This window comes from Lipotes vexillifer, unplaced genomic scaffold, assembly GCF_000442215.2.
Source record: "Lipotes vexillifer unplaced genomic scaffold, Lipotes_vexillifer_v1.1 scaffold802, whole genome shotgun sequence".
Lineage (NCBI taxonomy): Eukaryota > Metazoa > Chordata > Mammalia > Artiodactyla > Lipotidae > Lipotes > Lipotes vexillifer.
The window spans coordinates 2525591-2552214 of record NW_006790237.1 but is presented as its reverse complement, the minus strand read 5'-3'; the positions used below and the strand labels follow the sequence as shown (position 1 = coordinate 2552214).

The following is a 26624-nucleotide window of genomic DNA, read 5'->3' as shown; positions in this document are numbered from 1 at the left end:
ACTGTAAATGGTGTCATTTTTTCCCCATATGACCCCGCTCCCTCTTTTTTGTTCTTTTATGTAATGCACAAGAGCAAAAATTAAAAAGATAGGCTGATTTTGTCACCTCATTCCACTCATGTTATTACTGATAACTTCAAATTGATTACTTCATCTTTTCTAGTTGAGCATTTTTGTCATCTGCAAATAATGTTGGCCAGGTAGCAAGTGATGGGACTGGATTAAGAAGAACCTGCTTCTGTCTCTGACCTGGGTAGGTTAATCACTGAGTTAAGCTTCATCAGTTGTGAAGAAAGCTGTCATGGTTCCCACTTCATAGCTGTTAGAAAGATTAAATGAGCATAAGTTCTTTAAGTACAAAGTGTAGTGCCTGGCACATTGTATAGTCTGGATAAATGGAACCTGCACTTTATCAAGTTATTATTCTTTCTCCAAGGCTTCCCCACCCCCAGCTTTATTGAGATGTAATTGACATAAAACATTCTATAAGTTTAAAGGTGTACAACGTGTTGATTTGATACACTTATATATTGCAAAACAAACCACCATAAGTTAGCTAACATCTGCATCGTGTCATAATTAGCATTTCTTTTTTGTGGTGAGAACATTGAAGATCTACTTTTTTTTTTAACAACTTTCAAGTGTATAATACAGTATTATTAACTGTAATCACTATGCCGTATATTAGATTCCCCGCAAAGGCTTTTTAATTTTATTTTCATTCATAATTTCTTTCTCTTTAAAATTTCCTTTGATTTATGTTGCTAGATTTCCCAATATCTTATATTCCTAGAAGAAACCATATTTGTTCATAATGATTTGTTTTTTTAACATGGGGCTGGATTCTATTTGTTAATATTTTATTTAATATTTTTGCATCTAGAAATAAAAAGATGTTTTGGATTTGCTTCAAAAATAATGTGTCTGTGTGGGAAATAATAATCCAGTGGTGGTGGGGAAGTGAGTGGTGGTGTAGATAAAAAGAATTAGATTTGAGTTGATAATTATTGAAGTCACATGATAGATGTGTGGAGTTTGATTATACTGTTCTTTGTTGGGTTTTTTTTTTGTACATGATGTTTAATTATACTGTTCCATCTTTTGCTTGAAATTTTAAAAAATTTTTGTGAAAATGTATAGGTGAAACTGATCTGTACTTTCCTTTAAAAGTTTTTTTCAAGTATAACACTAAAAATTAAAGAATAGAATATTACAGCACCTTAGAAGCCCCCACCTCATCCTTATCTCCTCCCTCCTCTCCAGAGGCAATTATTATCCTAAAAACATCATATTAAATATGCCTGATTGTTAACTTTATATGAGTAGAATCATACAGTACATGTTCTTTTGTGTCTGGCTTCCTTTGTTCAGTATTTTGTTGTGAAATTCATCTAAGTTATTGCATATAGCAGTAGATTGCTTCTTTTTATTGCTGTGTAGTATTCCGTTCTATGACTATACCCCAGTTTATCCATTCTACTATTCATAGACATTTGGCTTGTTACTGGCTTGTGGCTATTATGAATAACGCTTATGTGAACATTTTTGTACATGTATTTTGGTGCTGTTGGATATATACTTAGTAGAATTCCTGAAGTATAAAGTATGCTAGTTACAAGGAGAAATGACAAATGCTCAGTCGTAACAGGTACTTGTTAATATAACTGTCTCAGTAACAGAGACCAAGGGGACAAAAAGCCAGAAGTCTATAGATTAATGGGCCAGCAAACTTTTTCTGTAAGGGGGTAGATAGTAAATATTTTAAGCTCTACAAGCCCAGTGATCTCTGTCTGTACCTATGCAACTCCGCCACTGTAACATGAAAGGAGCCTTTGAGAATACATAAAAAAATGGGTGTGCCTGTGTTCTAAGAAAACATTATTTACAAAATCAGGTCACCAGCTCACCAGTGCTGACCCCTAAAAGATTAGAATAACATGATTAAAAAACTGACCAATATAAAACTCTCCACTCAACAATTTTTCTCAAACGTACATAGAACATTTCTAAAAAGTTACTGTATGGTGGGCCATAAAGCAAGCCTAAACAAATTTCAAAGGATTGAAATCATACAGAATATTTTCTTTAACTGCAGTGGAATTAAGTTCTAAAGCAATACCAAAACAACACCTAGAATTTCCCCATTTGTTTGGCAAGTATGCCATAACCCATCTAAATCATCCATGAATCAAAAATAATTACAGTGGAAATGTCTGAATTGCATTTTTAAAATTGAGATATAGTTGAGTGAATTGCATTTTAATAATAATCCTACATGTCAGTTCTTGTTGAATTCAACTAAAGGAGTCAGTGGAGGGAATTTATAGCCTCAAATGCATATGTTAGAAAAGAAGGAAGGATGAAAATCAATGAATAAACATCTATCTCTATAGTTCTCTTTCTTCTAATCTATCAATTAGTATTTTGAAATGCCTGCTTCATACAATTAGTTGAGAAACTTTTTATCATTTTCTGTGATGTGTAAGAGTTTACATAATATTGGCATCATCTGTACTGTACAGATTAGGTAGAACTCACAAAGCCTTAATGACTTTTTTCTTCTTTTTTTCATGGAAACTCACAGTAGAGAGAATAGTATAATATGTACCCATCACTCGGCTTCAGCGTGGCCAATCATGCTTATCTGTGCCGCCACCACTTTTGTTTTTCCTTTGGAGGGTTTCGTAGCAAATCCAAGGTTTCATGTCCTTAAACTTGTAAATCTTCCAGTATGCATCTCTAACTGGTAAGGTCATTTAAAAAATTTATAACCAGAAGGTTGTTTTCAAATGTATCAAAGTTAATAACAATTCTTTTATTTCATCCAATATCCAGTCCATATTCAGTGTTTTTATGATCATCTCAAAGTTGTCATTTAACATTGGATTGTTTGCATAATGATGCAAGTAATGTACGTGCGTTACATTTGCTTCTTATATCTCTTAGGTCCCTTTTATTTTATCTTATTTTATTTTAAACTTACTTTATTGAAGTATAGTTGATTTACAAAGTTGTGTTAATTTCTGCTGTCTAGCAAAGTGATTCAGTTATATGTATATATATTCTTTTTCATGTTCCTTTCCATTATGTTTTATTACAGGATATTGAATACAGTTCCCTGTGCTATACAGTAGGAGCTTGTTGTTTATCCATTAGATACCTTTTATTCTATAACAGTCCCTCTTCCACTTTTTATTTTGTCCTCATGTCTCAATATGTTGTGCTAAGAAGCATACAGCATCATTAATGAAGGATTCTTGTCTAAAATGTTAAATATAGAAATAATCAAACCTCTAATTTAACTACCCAGTTTATAGGAAAAATTGAGAGTAGGGGAGGTGAGGAAGGATAAGGAAGCAATCAGCCAAATCCAGAAGGTACTTTATCCTATGGGACAAATGACTTGTTCCTCTCTGCCTTCCCTCCATTACTTCCAAAGCATATATGGTTATTGATTTATAATGACTTGGCAACATCTTTACTTTTATTTCAAGTGGGGATGTTTTTAATTTAAAATTTTAAAATTTAAATTTTTAATTTAAAATATTTTGTGCTCATTGAAAAAGATGTAAAAATCACATCCTAATCTATTGGACCAACCATACTAATTTTTTATATAATTTAAAAATTTTTATTTATTTATTTTTGACTGCGTTGGGTCTTTGTTGCTGCGCGCGGGCTTTCTCTACTTGCGACGAACGGGAGCTACTCTTCATTGCGGTGCGCAGGCTTCTCGTTTGATGGCTTCTCTTGTTGTGGAGCACGGGCTCTAGGCTTGCGGGCTTCAGAAGTTGTGGCGCATGGGCTCAGTAGTCGTAGCATGCAGGCTCTAGAGCACAGGCTCAGTAGTTGTGGCACACGGGCTTAGTTGCTCCGTGGCATGTGGGATCTTCCCGGACCAGGGATCAAACCCATGTCCCCTGCATTGGCAGGCGGATTCTTAACCACTGAGCCACCAAGGCAGCCCCTACCATAATAATTTTAACATTGTTATATTTCCTTTTGTGAAATACAGAATCACATGATATGTAATGGGTAGAAATGTGCTTTGTTCACTGAGCTGTATATTATGGACATTTTTAATTTCAGGAAGTATGTTAAAATTTTAAATTATTACAGAGTTTTCCATTAGATGGATTGTAACTATTCAATTAATCGTCTCTCAGTGGACCTTACATATGTTTTGTGAACCTTACATATATGTTTGCTCACTTTGCCACTGTTTTCTTTGCATAAATTCCCCAAAACAGAATGTTGGATCAGAAGCGATTTTATTTTGAAAATGTTCAGTACATAATGTGAGAATATCCCCCAGTAATATTCTATCATATAATACTTACAGTATTTATCTAAAGGAGTGTTATCATTCTTCATGTCATTTTCATGGCAGTTTCAAGCACTAACTAAACTCTTATTTTTTATTACTGTCCATTTCAATTGCTTGGGTTTTCTGGGTCTATAGGAATATTGTGCAGAAGATTATTTAACTCTTTTTTTCTACTATTAACAATTACTATTTGATTCTTTTTTCTAATTGCATTTGGAAGCATGGTCGGACCAGTGATGAATGAAAACAGTGATTCTTGCACTCCCTCTGAGGAATGCTTACAAAGTGTCACTGGCTCTCCGTTGGGCATATAAAGTGTTTAATGTTCGCTTTGTTTTTGTTTTGCTTTAAATCTTTTTCCTTTTTTCTTCTTTAATTTTGGAAAGAAATAAAGCGTTACGTGTACAATTAAAATGTCAACTACAAGTCCCAACTCCATTCCTTCCTCTTCCTCCCTAGATGTAACCACTAACTTGGAATTTTACATTATGATTATTTTTGGACTTTTAAGTGTGTGTGTGTGTATCTACAAACAATATATAATATTTTTGTGTGTTTTACAAGTTTACATAAGTTATGTTATACTTTATATATTCTTTTACCAGAGATTTTGTTCATTATTGTTTTTTTTATCAGTGAGCTGTGTTTTTTTTTCACAGTGTTACTGACACCAAATGTGCATGACTTTTCCCCCACACCGGCCAGTTCTCCAACTCCCTGGATGTCCTACTGGGTGTCCTACAGTTCACCTCAGTTCTGGCACTACCAGGATTCAGCAGAGACCTCCTCCGCCACAGGTTAAGGGCTCAGTCCCACACGGCCGCCCCCACTTCATATGTCAGTTGCAAGTCCCAGGGTGCCACCAGTAATTCTGGCCAGCTGGCTATAAGTTGGAGGTTTCCATGCCTTCCGCTCCAGTTCATTAATTTACCAGAACAGCTCACAGAACTCAGGAAGACACTTTACTATTACCAGTTTATTATAAAGGATACAGAAGAACAGCCAGATGAAGAGGTACACAGGGCAAGGTCCAGATGAGTCCTGATCACAGGAGCTTCTGGCTCCATGGACTTGGGTTGACCACCCTCCAGGCACCTCAGAATGTTCAGCAACTCAGAAGCTCTCCAAACCCTGTGGTTTAAGAATTTTAATGGAGGTTCCATTACATAGGCGTGCTTGATTAAATCATTGGCCATTGATGGTTAGGCTCGATCTCCAGTCCCTCTCCCTTCCCCAGAGGGCCAGTGGTAGGGCTCAATGTTTCAACCCTTTAATCATGCCTTGGTCGTTCTGGGCGCCAGCCACCATAATGTCATTAGCATACAAAAGATACTCTTGTCACTGCAGAGATTCCAAGGGTTTTAGGAGCTGTGTGCCAGGAACCCAGGACAAAGGCCGGCTATCTATTTCCCATTGTACCCCAGCGAGTCTAAGGAAAGTAGCCACTCCATTCCAAGCCTATTATGGGTTTGTAGCAAAAGCAGTACCAAATTTAATGAACTGTTTTTTCAATACCATTTAGACTTTTTCTCCCTAATGTATTATTTATTGGCTACTCTTGGCTGCCAACCTGACCTCCCTGCCCCCTTTGTTAAGAAAATGCCTATTTTATTTCAGTAACCATCCACCTGGGAACTTGACCTTAACCTCAGTTTGGTAGGAAGTGCAGATTAGTCTTACCAATGGGGGTAGTTCCATTGCTACTCTCAGTTTCACTGATGTGTTCCAGGCATGAGCATTTGGTGCAGCTCTGATCTGCTGGGTGTGAGGGAAAGTCAGGCACGGAGCTTCTGGGAATCGTTGGGTCCTTCATCCTCCCACAGTAGAGATCTCAGTTCCAACCCATTCCAGCCTAACCACCTGTTCCTACCTCTCTCCTGTCCATAAGGAGTTCTGCACTTGAGATGTGTACCATCTCTTTTTGGGCTGCACTGCAGGGACGCTAGACTGAAGGGCTGGGGCTGGGACAGAGTCACCTCAGGATTGGAGATGGGGGTGGTGTGCATGTTCACCAGTATGTTTACCAGTAATTGGTCAGGGAATGGGCAGAGACGAGCTCTCTGGATGTGGAGGATTCAGGAGAGCTCAAGAGAGTCTTTAAGAATAATTTGCTGCCTCATGGGATGGAAGCAAAATCCAAGTTGACCTTATGGTGTTCATGTCCTCAGAGTGTGAGTTTCTTTTGTTTTCTTTCTTTTTTTTTTTCCTGCATGTGGGACTTAGCTCCCCAACCAGGGATTGAACCGGAGGCACGGATGGGGCTTCCTTTACATTCCTTGTGTGGAGGGAGCTGTCTGGATGTGCACAGGGAATATGACAAGAGCTGATTCCAAAGGCCCTGTTTTTGCAACTGTGACTGTATGGCCCCCTCACAGTATGATACACCAGGGAAGTTTAGTTCTTAAAGTGCCTGAGAAAGAGAACAAGTTTGTATTGTGAGGCTGTTGGAAGAGGGAAGTGTCATAATGGAGAGGCACAGATATGAATGCAGATTCCCACATTGCTCCTGAGGAAGGGTGTTAACTTGGGCAACACACTTCACCTGACCAAGCTTCAACTTACTGGTGTTTAAAATTGGAGATAATAATGAAGACCTTACAGAGCAGTGTTGAGGATTACATAAGATACGGCTTGTGATCTGTTAAGTACCTTGATCTTTAAACTGGGATAATTGCCTCAGTACAGTAAACAGAAAATTTAGATGTATGTGGGCTCAGGTGGTTTTAAGTCAGTTTCCAGAGCCACCTTTTTAAAAAAAATTTTTTTTGAAGTATAGTCGTTTTACAATATTGTGTTAATTTCCACTGTACAGCAAAAGTGATTCAGTTATACATATGTATACATTCCGTTTTTTTGTATTCTTTTCCAGTATGGTTTATCGTAGGATATTGAATATAGTTCCCTGTGCTATACAGTAGGACCTTGTTGTTTATAGAGTCACCATTTTTGTATTTTATCTTTTCTGAAATGGACCTATGTGACAAGACCATGAGCTGGTTTTTGTTTCCCATCTCCTCTTCCACATTCACTCTCTTCCAACTTTACGAAAATAAAAGGCATTCCTCTCGCCCATTCCATATCTTCCTGTGAGGCACAGCCCCATGATGTAAAAGCTTTCAGAGGGTTAAAGAGACATGAAATATTGGGGCCTTCTCTTAGGTGAGTCCACACAGCAAGGGAGAGCGAGCTGTGGTCCCAGGCTCAATCATTGAATTTGCTCTTGAATTCACAGGTTCTAGTAATAGAAGAAGAAGAAGGTTCCAGGCTTGGGAGATCATCATTTCTGGCAGCAGCCTGACCTGAGATCTCTGACCACAACTTCCAGGCAGGCCCACAGAGGCAGAAGACAGAACACCAGAACACACCCTAGAGTTACATGCCCTTTTTTTTTTTTTTTTTTTTTTTGGGCCGAGCCGCTCGGCTTGTGGGATCTTAGTTCCCCGACCAGGGATTGAACTCACACCCTCGGCAGTGAAAGCGCAAGAGTCCTAACCACTGGGCTGCCAGGGAATTCCCGACGCGCCCTTTCTTAAGAACTGGAGAAGATGATCAAGGTCCAGGTGAGGTTTGTTTTATTGATTTTATCATTTGTTTCCCGATGGACTTGTGGATGCTTCTAAAAAAGTCTGGTGAAATGAGAACAGCATATGTTGATAAAAATCAGGATCTGTTGGGAAATAAATTTAGCCTGTAATCTTAAAATCAAGGGAAGTTCAGAAGCAAGATATGAGGGCTCTAGGGTTCGTACAAAGTTCTTAATGTTGGAGCATAGGTAGGTGACTGTGTAAGACCCTCGGGTTGCCTTAGTTTTGAACTTGAGTCTACTTTTCTTGGCAGCCATTATAACAGGAAAAATGTGAAACGTTACATGATTTGCATTGTCTGTGAGGAGAAGGCACACCAGTTCTTTAGGGGAAGTACAGATTTCACCACTCTTCAATCTTTTTTTAATAAATATATTTATTTATTTTTGGCTGCATTGAGTCTTCGTTGCTACGCACAGGCTTTCTATAGTTGCAGCGAGCGGGGTCTACTCTTCATTGTGGTGCGTGGGCTTCTCATTGTGGTGGCTTCTCTTGTTGCAGAGCACGGGCTCTAGGTGTGTGGGTTTCAGTAGTTGTGGCACGTGGGCTCAGTAGTTGTGGCTTACATGCTATAGAGCGCAGGCTCAGTAGTTGTGATGCACAGGCTTATTTGCTCCATGGCATGTGGGATCTTCCCGGACCAGGGATCAAACCTGTGTCCCCTGCATTGGCAGATGGATTCTTAACCACTGTACCACCAGCGAAGTCCACTCTTCAATCTTAAGAAATTTCTTTTGCTAGCTCTTCAGAGACGTTTTGTGATAGACAGAATTCTCATTATCAGTTTTGTAATAAAGGCCTAAGATGTTTCCTCTGGCTTTTTATTAATCATGTTCCTCGGACTAGGCATGGCAGAGCAGAATTGAATTGGACAAAATTCTTCTAAAGCAATGTGCCTTGACAATAGAGCCTTCTAATAGTCTGACTTTACCCAGGAATAAAGCCTGGATTATCCAATAGAATTAATGGGCTGCTTGACCTTTGAGTTGTCCTGCATGAAGAATTCTCTCAACCAGATTTTTGTTATTGATTTGGCAGGAGACAGCTGACAGTTCCATTCTTTGCGAGCAGCTTGGTGTAACAGATATTGACAAAAATTCTCCCTTTATATCTTCTTAACCTTAGGTTCAAAAAATGAAGTCAGAGTCAATTATTCTTGGTTTGGTCTTTGTATTTTAATTATTCAAATGATACATGGCTACATTTGCATGCAAGAGATTCAAGCACACAGAGGTATCTGCACCAAAAGAGAATATCCCGTTTTACCTTTTCTTGCCAAACTCCCAACCCAAAGGTTAACAAATATTAATAGTTTGGGTCTCCCACCAGTGTCTTTCTATAATTGATGTGTGGTAAAATATATCTATATTTACATTTACATTAGTAGAAGAAGAATAAGGAACATTTCAGTAATAGAAGAAGGTTCCAGGCTTGGGAGATCATCATTTCTGGCAGCAGCCTGAAATGTGTCCTTATACATATATAGCTGAATATATTATTAAGATTTTTCACATGTCTGGGATCATACTGTATATACTATTTGGGGGCTTGATTTTTTTCATTGAAGGTCATTGATACCAGTATATTTAAAACTACCTCATTGAGGACTTACCTGATAGCACAGTGGTTAAGAATCCACCTGCCAGTGCAGGGGAGACGGGTTCAATCCCTGGTCCGGGAAGATCCCACATGCTGCAGAGCAGCTAAGCCCGTGTGTCACAACTACTGAGCCCACGTGCCACAACTACTGAAGCCTGCACGCCTAGACCCCATGCTCCACAACAAGAGAAGCAACTGCAATGTGAAGCACGTGCACCACAGCGAAGAGTAGCCCCCACTCACCACAACTAGAGAAAGCCCACGTGCAGCAACAAAGGCACAACAAGCCAAAAATGATAAATTGAATAAATAAATTAAAAAATAAAAATGAAAAATAAGTCTACCTCATTGATTTTAATGTTTGCATAGTATTTCATAGCATAGAGGTATAGCATACCCTGTCTGCCTCTGATGGATATCTAAATTATTGATAGATTTTTCATACTTATAAACAAAGACATTCTTACTGCACAGTGTTTTTTATTTCTATGAAAATATTATTTTAGTACTTTTTTAGGCTGGAAAGGACTAATTTGTAGAATTCCATGGGGCAGTGGTTTGAATGTTTGTTTCCCCCCAAAATCATATGTTGAAATCTTAAACCCCCAAAGATGATGGTATTAGGAGGTGGCACCTTTGGGAGGTGTGCAGGTTATGAGGGTGAGGCCTTCATGAATGGGATTAGTGTCCTTATAAGAGAGAATGCACAGAGGTCCCTTGCCCTTCCATGTGAGAACACAGTGAGAAGGTGCCCACTACAAACCAGGAAGCAGGCCCTCACCAGAATGCAGCCATGCATTCACCTTGATCTAGAACTTCCCAGCCTCCATAACTGTGAGAAATATATATTTTTAAATATTTATTTGGCTGAGCTGGGTCTTAGCTGCGGCATGTGGGATCCTCGATGCCATGTGCAGGATCTTCAGTGTGGCCTGCGGGAGCTGTAGTTGCAGCATGTGGGATCTTTAGGTGCGGCATGCGGGCTCTTAGTTGAGGCATGCAGGATCTAGTTCCCTGACCAGGGATCAAACCCATGCCCCCTGCATTGGGAGCGTGGAGTCTTAACTGCTGGACTACCAGGGAAGTCCCAATAAATTTGTTTTTATAAGCTACCCAGTCTGTGGTATTTTGTTATAGCAACCCAGGCGGACTAAGACACATGGTCTATGGTATGTGAAATAGTCACAGTCACAGTGCACATAATTTATCATGGGGAAGATGAGCAGAACGTGTTCCTGTCCCTGTTTTCCACATCATATTATTCTACCTCGGATTGCACTGGAATTTGTTATTTCAGGCATCTTTGTCATTCGAGGACGTGGCTGTGTGTTTCACCTGGGAAGAGTGGCAGTTACTGGACCCATCTCAGAAGGACCTGTGCAGAAATGTCATGTTGGAGAACTACTACAACCTAGTGTCAGTAGGTAAGGGCAGTGTCTGGTCAGGCCGCCCAAGATGGCTGTTCTCTTGCTCTCTGTCCATCCCCTGCTTGACCAGTGCCTGCTTCTCCTGAACCCTACTCATGTGACTGGCCTTCATGCATCCTTGCTCCAGGACCCAGCTACTGATCTCTCTAGCTTTAGATTAGAACATCTCTACTCTGATAGGCTATCATAGGGGTGGTGAGGAACCTGCCCTTCTGCTGGTTTCCCTGGTAACCAATGAGCCAACCTGACGTCAATTTCCCCTATAACTGGTAACACCCCGACCACCCCCCACCCCCAGCGAAGACTGCTGCCACGTCCTGCCCGTCATCTACCGCACATGGTGGGGTGTCACTCCAGGACCTTGCTTCAGACACATAAGCTCCCCCATCCATGAAACCATTGATGTCTCTGTCACTGACTCCAGGCTCTTTTTTCAGTTTTGAAGCTGGGCAAGTATGGTCTTGTAGGCCTGCAGGGTGCAGCCCAACAGGCAGCATCATAGTCAGTTGCCTTTTCTTTCTCATTTAGTGAAATCTATAGGGTTCCTGGAATATTTCATGGTTTGAACTAAAGCATCATAGGTTTTAGAGTGTATTCTTTCCCCTTCCGAGTTAAAGGTTTTTACTTTACCAAAGTATGAAGGGTGCGGTCCTTGAAACAGAAATGTCTCCAGTTTTCGTAGTTTCCCCAGGCTCAAATGCTCGGTGCCAAGCGTTCGGTGATTTCCTATTTACAGGATATCAGACTCCCAATCCAGATTCATTCTTCCAGTTGGAACAAGGAGAACCCCCATGGACGGTAGAGGGAGCAGGTCAGAGTCAAACCTGTCCAGGTGAGTGAGTGGCAACCAAGAAGATAGGGAGAAACGACATGGAAATTCCAGTTGGTCAGTGAAGGGTTGATACTTCTGAAATGCTGTCTAGAGAACTTCCCTTACACCAGCTGGTGGCCCGTAAGCCTAACACCTTTCTGCATGTTCTTTTTTTATTTGGCCATGCTGCGCAGCATGTGGGATCTTAGTTCCCCTCCCAGGTTCTAACCCGTGCCCCCTGCAGTGGAAGCTTGGAGTCTCAACCACTGGAACGCCAGGGAAGTCCTGCATGTTCTTTGTTAGGGCCGTTCTTCTTTGCCTGCCACTAAAGGATGATGTCTTCCTTTTTTTCAGTTTTCTGGATCTGACTGCAGTTTGTCTCATCCAGGACCTTGAGGTCTTAACCTGGTTCCATTCCTCCCAGCATGCTCCCTCATGCCATCTCCTTTTCTTTGTCTGCAGGGGCCTCAATTCCTGTTCTTCACCTTACCTGCTATGAGATACATCTCACTACCTGTTCACATTGCTTTGCACTTAGCGCTGCTCCCTACCTCTGCAGTATCCCCATCCTTTTGAAAGGGCTGGTTAATATCCTTCCGTGACAATCCACCTCAGCTTCATTCATCTGAAAACCACACACCCCTCGTCTCCCAGGGCACCTCTGTCTACTGATTCACCCTCTGCTTCCCAAGCTTTCAGATTCTGTTGTTTTTTAGTTTTTTTTAATCTTCTGTTAAAAGTTTAATTCATTCTTAAGGCCTAAGATTTCTCTTCTCTGCTGGAGAGTCCCACATTGACTCCTGCTAATATATGACCTGCACTCTAATCATCTGTGTGTTGCCAGGCACCAGGGCCTCTGCCCTATGATGTTCTACTTCCTGTATGTGAAACCAGAACCCTCCTTTCTCCCAGATAATGTCTTCACCATCAGAGTGTGTATTCGTATATACGGAAGATTTAACCTCTCTGCACTCTAACAGGTATTCCCACCTCTCTTTCTATAGTCTGATCTGCCTTCTCATTCTATATTTTGCCTGCACCCAAGATATCCGTCCTGTGAAATCCTTTTTCCTTCCCCTTCAGGAATGAGATCATTTTTCCTCCTGGTGAATCCTTTTCCTCCATGTGCATTTTATTTAGGTTCTCCCGTACTGCTCTACACCCTGGTGCCCGGTCACCTTTGAGTTGCCTTGAGTCTTTCCTATTTACTCTGCTCTATATTTCTGAAGGTCTCTGCTGTTCCTATTGAATTTTGTTTTCAAAAGGCATTTTGGAAATTCCACCCTTTCAGGTCCCCTGATGGCCATGATGATATAGACTTGCTTTGTTCCAATTCCTACATATATAGGTTGATTTCAGTTTTTCTTTTAGCTCCCTTTGAGGTTCTGGTTGTATTCCTCTGTGGATAGGGGGCATGAAAGCAGTGGGACTTGATGAGAAAACATGAAGAGTGAGAGTTGGTTGAGAAAACAAGAGGTCCACATTTATTTTTTGAAGTTGAGAAGATAAGAACCCAGCCAAATAAAAAGAAAAGCATTGGGCTGTGGTAGAAACAGGGTCAGAAGATGTCCTGGAAACAAGTGACAAAATTACTCCAAAGAGGAGGAAGTGATCTGTTTTACTGAATGCCACAGATTCTGTCAAATAACCCGAAGACTGGCATCTACGCATTTGATTATATTGCATTTTTACATCCACATGCCGCCTTCTTTCACTCTGAGTTCTCTTTTTCTGTCCGTGAAGTTCAAGTGCACACTCGAAACTCCCTCTTTCCTGACTTCCTATCTGTTTTCATATCTACAGTGCACTAACTCAGTCCTGATCGTATATTTTATTGTATTGTTTTACTGGTTGGTATGAGGATTTTTCCATATAGACGAAAGGGTCTGTATTTTATTCTTCCTTACTGAGCGTAACCACAGAATAATTCACTGGCAGTATCACTTGCATCCATTTATCACATCTTTCATGAAAGCAGGTTTGGTTGTCCCCCACCCCGCCCCTGGGTGCATGGCTTGCCGGATCTTAGGTCCCCAACCAAGGGTTGAACCAGAGCCCTGGGCAGTGAAAGTGTGGAGTCCTAACCACTGGACCACCGGGGAATCCCCAAAACAGGTTTGGTTTGGTTGCATTTTGGTTTTAATTTTGCTTTTCATCAGGGATGTGTGTGAACTATGTGGGAGCATTTTCCAACTACAGGCTCTGTCTCTTGAGATTCGGCTTCTGGTTTGCTAGGTGTAGGGAGTGACTGGAGCCTATGAGGTATTTGAAAGGCTTGCCAGGCAATTCTGCTTTGATCCCTGTCATTGAAGAACCACCACTCTAATGTGCTCTGAGGGAGATGCAGATGAAATAAAAGACAAGTGTAAAAATCTCTGTTGGAAAGGGTTGATGTAGGTGCATAAAATTCTAAAATTTTTAGCATTTGATTATGAGGTATAGACAAGGATTGATTTACAAAATCAGAGAAAACTGAGCTTTGATAAAGTGTTACTGAGAGGATAAAGTGTGCTTATTTTTGAAAGCATAATAAAATAATTTCTGCAAGAAAGAGAGCTGGGTTTTAAGTAAAAATGTTGACAGAAGGCCTTGTGGGTCAGTAATAATGTAAAAAGAAGACTTTGGAGATGGAAATGAGGAAAGCAGTGTGGGAGATTCTTGATAGATTGGCCTATAGGAGACTGTCTGCAAAGAAATGGCTGATTACTCTGGGTTTTATGTTAATAATTGGCTTAGAAAGTGTGATTTTGGTTTTGTCTTGTCTTTTTTGGCTAGTTCTAGAGAGTCTTTCTTGATAGCTGGGTGGTAACATTGTAACAATGGGAAAATATAGCTTGGAGTTCTAGGATGAGTGGAAGGTAAGGACGATGAATGTTTTCTTCGTCCTGGATGGGAATGATTCTTCAGAATCTCTTCATTGGCGGGTGACAGAGATGAGGTAGGAACAGAGATCAAGGAAGAATCTGGCATTAGTGGAAAGTAGAAAATTTGGAGATGAGTATATTAAACATATTATAATGGCAAATATAGGATATGATGGTCTATACCTGTGCTGTCCAGTGTGTTGGGCACTGGCCACATGTGGGCTACTTAAATTTAACATTTAATTAAATTTAATTAACATTCAGTAAAATTACAAATTTATTTCTGTAGTCAACTCTAGCCACATTCAAGTGCTCAACAGCCATACATGGCTAGTGGCTACCATATTGGAAAACACAGATATAGAATATTTCCATCACTGCAGAAATTTTTTTGGGTAACTCTATATACAGTTACATTATGATTGAAGAAGGTGGTATTTCCACCAGTCAGTACATGGGATGTGGGTAGACGGCCCAAGGACTTATTTTTAAATTTCAGATGGTTATATGTGTGTCTGGATATATTAGATCATGTGAGGTTTTATCATACCTAATAGAAAATTGGAGTATTAACTACAATATTACTATTAAATAAGTGATTGGTGTCTTAGAAAAGTTTCATTTTGGTGTGCAGTCAGAATGAGAGGGGAACGATTTAGTAACAAGGCAATTATTGAATATTTTACCTCAGTACTCTTGGAATCACACTCTGTAGATCCTACATTCTGATTTTCCAGTTGTAACCCTTTGTTACTAAAACCCATGTTGCTTATTTGTTTGATCAGCATAGATATGGTTTGATGTCTCTGGATGGACTTTTCATGTTCTCTGCATATTCCTCTCCCCAAACTCTAAAACTTGGAATGCCCTTGTCCTGGGCCCTCCCCTTTCTCTACTCGTTCTTCTTAAGTTATCTCATTTAGTTTCATGCAGTCCAGATATTTAAATAATATTTGTATACTCATGACTTAAAATTCTTATCTTAAGTCTAAAACTTTCTCCACACTCATAGATCCAGCCAAGTACATCATATTTTCTCTTGAGTGTGTATTAGTCATCTCAAACCTGGTGTGTACCTCAAAATGGAGCACTTGATATCCCACAGATGCCAAACCTATGTCTTTATTCTTCCTCATCTTATTAAATGGCACCAGCTCCTAAACAGATGCTTCAGCTGCATCTTGAGGCCCTGTCCTTGATTCTTCATTGTGATGGTGAGTCTTAGCTTTCCTTCCTCTATACTTATCTTTTTGTTTTCCATCATGCATACTTTGTTTTTGTACATTCTCCTTGGTAGTCATCCATGCTGAGGCTACTGTTATCTCTTGCTGGAACTCTACCATAGCCTCCTGTGTGTTTTCTCAACAATTTTATTTCTCCAATTCATTCTTCCTATGAGTCATGTGACCTTTTGGAAATATCAATTCAAAACCTGTTGTACTTCTGTCAAAAATTTTTTGGTTGCTTCCTGCTATTGTTCTTAGCATAAAATCCAATTTTTAACAGTTTACAAGATCTATACACTCTCAATTCTACAGACCTTTCCAAACTTATCTATTTCTACTTCCCTCAAGCTCAGGATAGTCCAAGTATGCCAGCCTCCCTTATGTTTCTCTATCATGCCTAGGTTTTTTTTGCCTTTGGGTTTTTGCATTGCCTGTTTCCTCTTGGAATAGTCTTCATGTAGTTATTTGCATAACATTGCTCATTCTAGTCCTGTGATGTCAGCTTAACTTTTTTTTCTCTCGAGGATGACTACTTTGTCTAAGATTGACCTTCCACTACTCTGTCACCTCCTTCATACCATTTTTCATGTTCTGTAATTTTCTTACTACTTTGATTACCTCTTGATTCTTGCTGTCTTTCTCTTTTGTTACTAGAATGACAGCTCCATGGAGACAGAATATATTAGTCAAACTGTAGTAACATACTAATTCTCATATTCTAATATATTATTCTAATATTCTAGTATATTTCCAAACACCAACCCATTCAGTGTTTGTTGGATGGATGGATCCATCCCTTCCATCTTCTTTTTTTGTATTCCAATCACAGTGTGGTTCTATTTCTACTTCTGTCCCCATTTTGCGAGGTTCTATTTGGAAAGCAGCCCACATTATATTTATTCATTGTAGACTGCCCAACATTGTTTCTAAAATAGCTGTTTTTCATTTTACTGTTTTATAATATTGTCTCTTTTTAAAAAACATTTATTTATGGGCTTCCCTGGTGGCACAGTGGTTGAGAGTCCGCCTGCCGATGCAGGGGACGCGGGTTCGTGCCCTGGTCCGGGAAGATCCCACATGCCGCGGAGCAGCTGGGCCTGTGAGCCATGGCCGCTGAGCCTGTGCGTCCAGAGCCTGTGTTCCACAGCGGGAGAGCCCACAACAGTGAGAGGCCTACAGACCACAGAAAAAAATGTGTGTGTGTCTGTGTGTCTGTGTGTCTGTGTCTGTGTGTGTTTATTTATTTATTTATTTGGTTGCGCCAGGTCTTAGATGCAACAGGTGGGCTCCTTAGTTGCAGCTCATCAGCTCCTCAGTTGCAGCATGCAATATTGTCATTTTTCACAGAGCACAGGATACATTTCCATAGTGGACATTTCTCTTAAACTGGGAGCTTATCAGAGCTAGCCCAAACCATGGCATTTTTGTACCTTTTTTTACCCCCTAAAATTATCATGGATGTTTTCATTGTTCTTTTTCCTAGAAGAAATATGGGAGATTCACCCTATGCAATGGCACCCAGAAAACCAAAACGGGATTAAAACTTTGGAAAGATGTCAGCAAAGTTATGCACTTGGAAATAATTTCGATTTATGTGAAAGTCTTGTTCCTTTAACACAAAGATACAATAATTTTGGCCCACAGTGTAAAAGTTTGAAATCACATTTAGGTTTTGTTATTGAGAATAGAAGATATGCAGGAAAGGATTCTGATGAGTTCAGTGGATATGGGAAATCATCTCTCTACCTCCAGCATAATAGAACTCTTACCAGAATTAAATACCATGGCTGTGTGAAACCCAGTAGCACTAAGTCACAGCTCAATGACCATCAAAAAATTTATCCAGGAAAGAAACCACACACATGCAGTGAGTGCGGGAAAGCCTTCTCCAGGAAGGCAGAGCTCATTAGACATCAGAGAACTGAAAGAGGAGAGAAACCCCATGGATGCAATGAATGTGGGAAAAAATACTTGAGGAAGATTCAGCTCACTGAACATCAGAGAACTCATACAGGAGAGAAACCCTATGAATGTAATGAATGTGGGAAAGCCTTTTCCAGGAAGTCACAGCTCATGGTCCATCAGCGAACTCATACAGGAGAGAAACCCTATGGATGCAGTGAATGTGGAAAAGCCTTCAGCCGGAAGTGCCGGCTCAACAGACATCAGCGCTCTCATACTGGAGAGAAATTATATGGTTGCAGTGTGTGTGGGAAAGCCTTTTCCCAGAATTCATACGCCATTGCACATCAGAGACTTCACACAGGAGAGAAGCCTTACGAATGCAGCGAATGTGGAAGAACGTTCTTTTTTAAGTCAGACCTTACCAAGCATCAGAGAATTCATACGGGAGAGAAACCATATGAATGCAGTGATTGTGGAAAAGCCTTCAGAAGCAAGTCAGAGCTCATTCAGCACCAGCGGACTCACACTGGAGAGAGACCATATGCCTGCAGTGAATGTGGCAAAGCCTTTGCCCACATGTCAGTCCTCACCAAACATAAGAAAACTCATACAAGAGAGAAAGCTGTGGATTCCCCAAAGCTGGAGAAACCTTCCTCAGTGAGTCATAGCTCTTTATTCATGAGTGAACTCGTACAGGAGCAAAACCCTATGAATGCAGTGCCTGTGGAAATGTCTTTTTCAGGAACCCAGCCCTTATTAAACATCAGCGAGTTCCTAGGAGACAGAAATGTAGTGATTGTGGACCAGCCTTTTCTAAGAAGTCAAGCCTCAGTAGAAAATCGGGAATTTACACAGGGAATAAGCCTTGCAAATACAGTGAATGTGACAATCCCTTCAGTAATAAATTATGTCTTATATGTTACAGATATTGTGTAGGAAAAAAAAAAATCCTCAGATACCTCAGATGGGAAGAAGTCTTGAGCAAGAATCCTCCCCACATTCATTATGTGTCAGAGCTTGCTTAGGACAGAAATGCTGTGGATGGGGTGGTTGTGGAGAACACCTCTGTGAGAAGTTAGGCTTAGTAAATATCAGCGAGATCACATTGGGCAGAAATGCAGCTCTTGTGGGGAAGCCTTTTCCTAGAGGTGATACTGCAGTTGATATCAAAGAATTCCCACAGGACCAAAACCTTAGAGTGTGATGGTTTTTTATGATAAATTGTACCTTGTCACTTGTCAGAGGAGCATAGAAAGACAACTCTAGAGGCACTGAAGGTGGAAGACATGTTTAGTAAAATGTGGAAGCACTCATAGAGAAGAAAAAGCCCCCAAAGGCAATAAAAAATAGAAATTCTATCACCAAACTAAGTCATGTATCACAGTTTTACCTTGGAAAGTGGGAAAGACTTTTGTAAATAAAGGAAATCTTGGAAACCAGGAATTGCATTGTGCAGTGAAAACCTAAGAATATAATGAATGTAGAAGGACAGGTATATTAGTTTCTTATGGCTGCTCTAACCAGTTATCACAAACTCAGCGTCTCATAACAGCACAACTTATTATCCTGGGGCTCTGAAGTCCAGAATGCATCTCTGGGCCAAAAACAAGGTTGTTCACAGGGTTGCATTTCTTCTTGGAGGCTCTAGAGGAGAATCTGTTTCTTTGCTTTTCCAGCTTCTGGAAGCTGCCCAAATTCCATGGCTTGCGGCCCCTTTCCTTCCTCAGAGCCAGCAATGGCTGGTCAACTCTTTCATCCCTCCAACACTCATTTTTCTGTCTCCTCCTTCCACATTTAAGGATGCTTGTGATTACATTGGGCCCACCCAGATAATCCAGGATAATCTCCTATCTTAAAGTCAGCTAATTAGCAGCTTTAATTCCATCTACTACCTTGTGTCCCCTTTGCCTTATAATATAACATGTTCACAGGTCCTAGACATAAGGATGTAGACATCTTTGGGAGGCCATCATTCTGCCTACCAGAGGCCACCCTTTGGCTCCCAGTGATTCGTGTCTATCCTGCATGCAAATGGATTCATCCTATCCCAGCATCTCCAGATGTCTTAGCTCATTACAGGACCAACTCAGAATCCAAAACCTAACCTAAAACTGATCAGCTCAGGAGTGCCAAATCTCATCTTCTAAATCTAGTGTTGATAGGCTCTGGGTACAATCCATTCTGAGGTTTCTCTCTGTGAACCTTTAAAACTCTAGAAACAATTTATATGGTCCTAAAATAACTTAATTCCATCTTCTACCTTAATTCCCCTTTACCATGCAATGTAACATATTTACAGATTCTAGGAATTAGGACATGAACACCTTTGGGATTTGCCATTATTTTGCCTACCACAAAAACATTAGATTTCAGAGAATTTACACTTTGATAAATTCCTACCTAGCCCTTAAGTAAATTTGGAAAAGCATGTTTCCAGAGAAATAATTATCTAAAGTAATTATGATCTAAGTACACTAACATTTTTTTTCTTTAATCAGAGAATCTTACACTGATTGTTAGATGTGAACACCGTGGAATGCTCTTGAAATGTATAAATCAAATTCTCAGCACTGGAAAAGAACTCTTAAATGTCCTAAAGGAATATGAGATTTATGCTGCTAGAAATACTACCAAACATGTTTGTATCTATTCTGAAATTGCACAAATTAATATATCCACATATATCATAGTGAACCTAAATCCTGACCAGTATTTTTCACAGCCAACTCCAACAACACCTTTTTCTTCAACAGTATGATGTATATATCGTCCCACCTTAAATAACAACAAGAAAAGACAAAATACGTGAATGAACTTTTTCAGGTGTTAGATAATAGGGAGCTCAGAACAGCTATCTCTGAGAGAAAGAAAACAAATGAAGTAAGCCTTATGATTGCCCCCAGGCTACTGCCTGGAGAGAGTTTCCATTCTGCAGCATAAGGAGGAGGAGCCCCAAAAGATCTCAGTCTCCTTGAATTGAGACAGAATTTAGAGTTAGTAGAATTCAGTGTGGCTGAAATCAATCCATGGGGCAGATGACAGGAGAGGAGAGAGCAGTGCCCAGAGAGTGAGAAAGTTCCAGAGTTCTAGCAGTCCTACCAGAGATACTGTGAAAGCTATAATAATATTTATATATACTAAAGGCAATTGGTAATTATGAAATTAGTCATAGTCTAATGAGTCAAAATCATTTGTTTTAAACTAAATACCATATTCAGGGCTTCCCTGGTGGCGCAGTGGTTGAGAGTCCGCCTGCCGATGCAGAGGACGCAGGTTCGTGCCCTGGTCTGGGAAGATCCCACATGCCGCGGAGCGGCTGGGCCCGTGAGCCATGGCCGCTGAGCCTGCGCGTCCGGAGCCTGTGCTCCACAACGGGAGAGGCCACAACAGTGAGAGGCCCGCGTACCACAAAAATAAAAAATAAAATAAATAAATACCATATTCAGTTCATTCTAGTCCTTTTTTTTTTTGTGGTACGCGGGCCTTTCACTGTTGTGGACTCTCCCGTTGCGGAGCACAGGCTCCGGACGCGCAGGCTCAGCAGCTATGGCTCATGGGCCCAGCCGCTCCATGGCATGTGGGATCTTCCCAGACTGGGGCACGAGCCTGTGTCCCCTGCATCGGCAGGCAGACTCTCAACCACTGCACCATCAGGGAAGCCCTCATTCTAGTCCTTTTTGAGTTCATTCATAGGCCAGGCTAATTGCCAATAATGAGATTAGAAGCAGGGCTATGGTGAGTATTGTTTTTAGAGTATTTGTTTGAGTAGCTCAAGGGAGGGGCAGTAGGAGGGCAATTTCTAGGTCAGAGTTCTAGAGTTCCTCCACAAGTTTTTAAGTTGTAATCGGCACATATATGTGAAGAAACTCCCTAGGCTGGAGAAAGAACCACTGGAAATGAACAGGCCGAACCATCCTTGGAGCTTGCACAAAGTTGGGAATAATTTGTGTTTCCACCAACTGGAATGCAAACACCTCCTTAACATTTGGAGACTCACAGTGAAACTTCAGAAGAGCATTGTCTCAGTGGGTGGCTCAAATTGGATCTAGAGTAAAGGCTCCTCTGAACTCTCCTACCAAAGCATAATGCAAACCACTAAAAAAATAAACTGTTTCTAAGTAATTTACTGCTTCTCAGGACAAAGCCCAATAGTATTCAAAAGGAATAGGAAGCAGTCCATCAACCAGTAATGTAAAATTCACAAAGTCTGAAATCTAATTAGAACCTACCCCGGTATGCCAAGAAGCAGGAAAATAGCACCCACAAACCTGAAGGAAAGTTGATAGAGACCCAGGAAAAAAAAAAAAAAAAGAAAAAGAATTTAAAGAAAAAAAACAATAAAAAATGAAAAAATAAAAAATTTAAAAAGAGGAATAAAGTATAAATAAGAAACAAATGAATGAGACCCAGAAATGGCATGGGTGATAGAACTAGCAGAAAATGATGTTAAAACAGCTATTATAAATACTACATATGCTCAAGAAGGTTGCATCAAGTGGATTATAGAAATTATAATTCACTGTGGGATTCTTCAGGTCTTTTGGTAGTGAATTCTCTCAGATTTTGTTTATTTTAAAATGTCTTTATTTCACAGTCATTTTTAGATAATAATTTCCCTGGAGATAGAATTCTAAATTGACAATGCTTCTCTATCATTTAAAAAGTGTGAATCTAGTATCTTCTGGCCTCCCAGAATTGTTTCTGGTTAGAAGTCAACAGTCATTCATATTACTCTTTCCTTGTATCTAATGTGTCCTTTTTTTCTCTAGCTGTTTTCAAGATTTACTTTTTGTCTTTGGTTTTCAGCAATTTCACTATGATGTGTGTCAATATGATTTGTCAAAAAATAGAAACCAAGTTGTCCTTGTAATGCCTTTAGGAATTGTAGTGTTGATTAGTTTTTCATCACTTTGTTTTAATTGGTCTTCTCTCTTTTTTCTTAATCAGTCTTGCTATGGATGTACCAAATTTAGTAACCTTATATAGCAGTTTAAGTTTTTTTATTCTACTTAAGGTTCAAGTTATTTTTCTTCCCCTAGCCTTGTAAAGTGAGAATTAGATTATTGATTTTACACCTTTCCCTTTTTTCTAATACGAGCAATTAAAGTGATAAACTTTGCCTACAGCCAGTGGTAGGCTACATTTATGTTACGTAAGATCTTACCAGTATAGCTGACAAGCACACACAGAATGATGTTTTTAAAGTGGACCATGGTTGTGAGAATTGGTAAAGATCTGTCTTGCCCGCTAATAACCCAATATTGTCAATATTTCCCTTCCTAGTTAGTGCTTTTTGCATCTTGTTTATGAAATCTTTGCATATCTCATGATAGTCATGTAAATTTTCCCCTAGAAATTTAAATATTTTACTATTTATATTTAGATCTGTGATCCATTTTGAATTTATTTTTCCCTGTGTGTGAGGCATGGGATGAAAGTTCCTTCTTTTTCTCTCCATATTGTTATCCAGTTGAACTAGTACAGCTTATTGAAAAGACTGTTCTTTATCCCCACTGAATTACGTTGGCATTGTGTCATAAACTAGATGGTAGTGTATACTGAATCTTTTTCCAGGATGTTTGTATTTTGTTCCATTGTTGTATTTACTATCCTTGTACTAATAATACAACACTGTCTAATTACAGTAGGTTTTTACTGAAATAAGTCCCTGAAATCTGGTAGGGTTATGCCCTCCAGTTTTTTTCTTCTTCAAGGTTGCCCTGGCTATTCAAGTCTTTTGTACATCCATTTAAATTTTAGAACTCACCTCCATTATTTCTCACCCTCTCTTTCATATACTTTATCTCTTTGCATTCTTTATTCGAGTATACTAATTCTTCAGCCATATCTATATGGCTATTAGTTTGTCAATTGGTCTCTAATTTTAGTTACCGTATCCAGTTGATTCTTGTTATTCACTGTACTTACATTCTATAAAATCACTGTGAACACTGAATTAGCAAATATTGAACATTGCTCCTAGGGGGATTATGGACTAGGTTTCTGCAAGCCGCTGGTTACAACATTTGTGTCAGTCAATCAATGGATAACCTTGTTTTATGTGTGTTTCTGCTTAAAGACACCTTATTTAATATGTATCATTCATTTACTGACATTAAACTCACTATAACTCTTGCCGGAACAAAGCTTATCTAACACATATATTTGCTCAATAAGGTACGTCACTGCCTTCTTGCACTGAAAAACACTAGACAGTACTTGAGCACTGTGCTTGGGGGCCATTTTAAACAACAAAATTACCAAAAAAAAAAGTTTAAAAATGTGAAAAACGTGACACTAAGTAGACAACGAAAAGGACACTTGTTTACAATAGCAGAGCTGAAATAAGAAGGCAGGACATCATTTTGTTCAGACTTAACTGGGAACATACACATTGAGCAACTCAAATTATTCATTGCTCAAACTATTCTATGCATGTCTGCAAATGTTCATGAAAGTGCCATGATTATTGATTTTGAGTCAGAAAGAAATTTTAGCAGGTAGGTCAATTCACAATAAATCCACGAATAATGAGGATCGACTGTATTTTATTTTTAAAATTTTCTGCTGGTTTATATATATCTAAATGGTCATTTTAATAATATCTTATTCCTTCCCCATATTTTAGATATCTTATTTCTCAATATATTAAAGCTTTATATTAAACATTCATGGGCTTCCCTGGTGGCACAGTGGTTGAGAGTCTGCCTGCTGATGCAGGGGACGTGGGTTTGTGCCCTGGTCTGGGAGGATCCCACGTGCCGCGGAGCAGCTGGGCCCGTGAACCATGGCCGCTGAGCCTGCGCGTCCAGAGCCTGTGCTCCGCAGCGGGAGAGGCCACAACAGTGAGAGGCCCGCGTACCACTAAATAGATAGATAAATAAATAAATAAACAAACAAACAAACATTCATAATATTCTGAGCTGATAATTCCTGCATGTGTAGTCATTTCATATCTGATTCTATTGTTTGTTCTATCTGTTGAAAAGTGTTCAGGATAAAAGCTCCTTGAGGACAGATTTTTGCTGTGTTTATATGAGCACTTAGTTCTTCTCCACCTTTTAAATATATGTTAAAAATATTTTACAGAGATTACTGTTTTAGGGATATTTTACCTGCAGGATATAGTGAATATGCCTTTCAAAAACTTCTGATTTACTGGATTAGTTGATAATTAAGTGTTCAGTTGCAAGATAGATAAAATGGCATTTTACTTCTTTCCATAATGACTAGTGAGAACTATGACACAGAGATATAGCCTTTGTAACTTACAGTGAAAACAGCCAGAACATATACCTGTAGGTCTTTTTCTCATCAGTAATGGTCACCACACATTGGAAGAAGAATGTGTGATAACTACAGGAATTAGTATCATTTGAGTATATTTCTGTGGACTTTACCTGGGAGGAGTGATAGCCACTAGGTTCTGCTCAGAAGAACCTGTACCAGGATGTGTTGTTGGAGAATTCTAGTAACCTGTGACACTAGTTAAAGATGATTGCCCTATCCTTTGGAGCACACAGTCAATAATAGCCTTTACTTTTTCAGTTGCCCTAGCTTCCAAAGGGCCTCAAGATACTGAATTTGAGTTTATAGACAATAGATTCTCAGACCCTCTTCTGTTCCCAGGTGGAAATTAACGTGCTTTCACCTTCATTAGATCTTTAATATGCCAAGGTGAAAGTGTGTCCATTCCTGAAACATTCTGTACTCTTCCTAGACGTCCCCCACCAAGTCCAGTTGTAAGTGTCCAAGTCTTTGTCATTGCCCGTGAACAGGCTATCAGGCTACCAAAGCAGATATAATCCTTAATTTCAAACCTGGAAAAGAGCCATGGAGAGTAGAAGATGAAATGCAGTGTTAGTACTTTTCAACTGAGAAGCAGCAAGATGGGAGACCTTGAAAGTAAAGTACTTAGCCATGAAGTGTTGACCCTTCCATGTGTGTTTAACAAGGCTAAAACTCTGAAGGTCATTACAAATACCTAAATCATTGGCAAGGCTCTCTTGCTTGCTGTTTCAAGGAAGATGTGCCTCTTTTTCTCTCTTTTGGTTTGATTCAGTGTTCAGTAGAACATTATTTTCTTTGAAGCATCCAGACTTCCTCTTCTTCTGCTTCCTCTTCGGCAATGTCAGTTCCTGTTTTCTCCACATCTCTTGTTTTCACTTCTTTTACCTGGTCAAATGCAACAATTCTTCCAGTTAATACAGCAACACCTTTTATCCTGGGGTAAGGAGATTTGGTCCACTGTGCAGGTGGCTTTCTGTGGGCCATGTGAGAATGTATTAGAGCAAGCTAGAAGGTGGGAATGTTGACCACAGTGGTGGTCTCTAAGTATGATATTGAATCTTTGGGAAGGTTCATTGGCTATTGCTTTCAGAATTAATTAGAGAAGAAAGAGTCAATAGGATAGGATAACTATACTTGAGGTGAGAAGCTGAGGGTCCTTTATTTTAACCTGTTTCCCCCAGATATTTTTTCAAGACTTTAGTTGGCATCTTTCCTTTGTAGTCATTGGTTGTGTCAGATGGATGGACTTTCTCCATGCTCTGGGCATCTTCTAAAGTCTTCAGAGTTGGAAAGCTTAAAGCCTCATCTTTGTCTATTTCTATCATTTGTTAGCAGTGTAATTTCATTAAATTTCATGGCCTTAACAATACTATTTATATGCTGATGACCCCCAAATTTCTGTCTACAGGCCAAACCTTCCCTTATCCTCATATAGTCACCTGGATACTTCCTTTCTGCACTTGGAAATCTAATATCTATCTCAAATTCATGTCGCTTTTCGTTCCTCTTTTCACTCACACCACAAATTTAATCCATTAGCAAGTCTGGTCTTCCTGTCTCCTTATTATATCCTGAGGGCCCCCACTCTTTC

At 39.7% G+C, this 26624-nt stretch overlaps 1 protein-coding gene across 1 annotated transcript in view; it reads left to right on the top strand.

Annotated features, from left to right (window-relative positions):
* LOC103074436 (zinc finger protein 649-like) overlaps positions 1–20723 on the top strand; it is a 38373-nt gene extending 17650 nt beyond the window's left edge. The window contains 2 exon segments of the mRNA XM_082931299.1: positions 17690–18460; positions 20679–20723. Of these exon segments, the coding sequence (XP_082787425.1) occupies positions 17690–18460; positions 20679–20723 (816 nt within the window).
* Positions 20724–26624: the final 5901 nt, after the last annotated feature.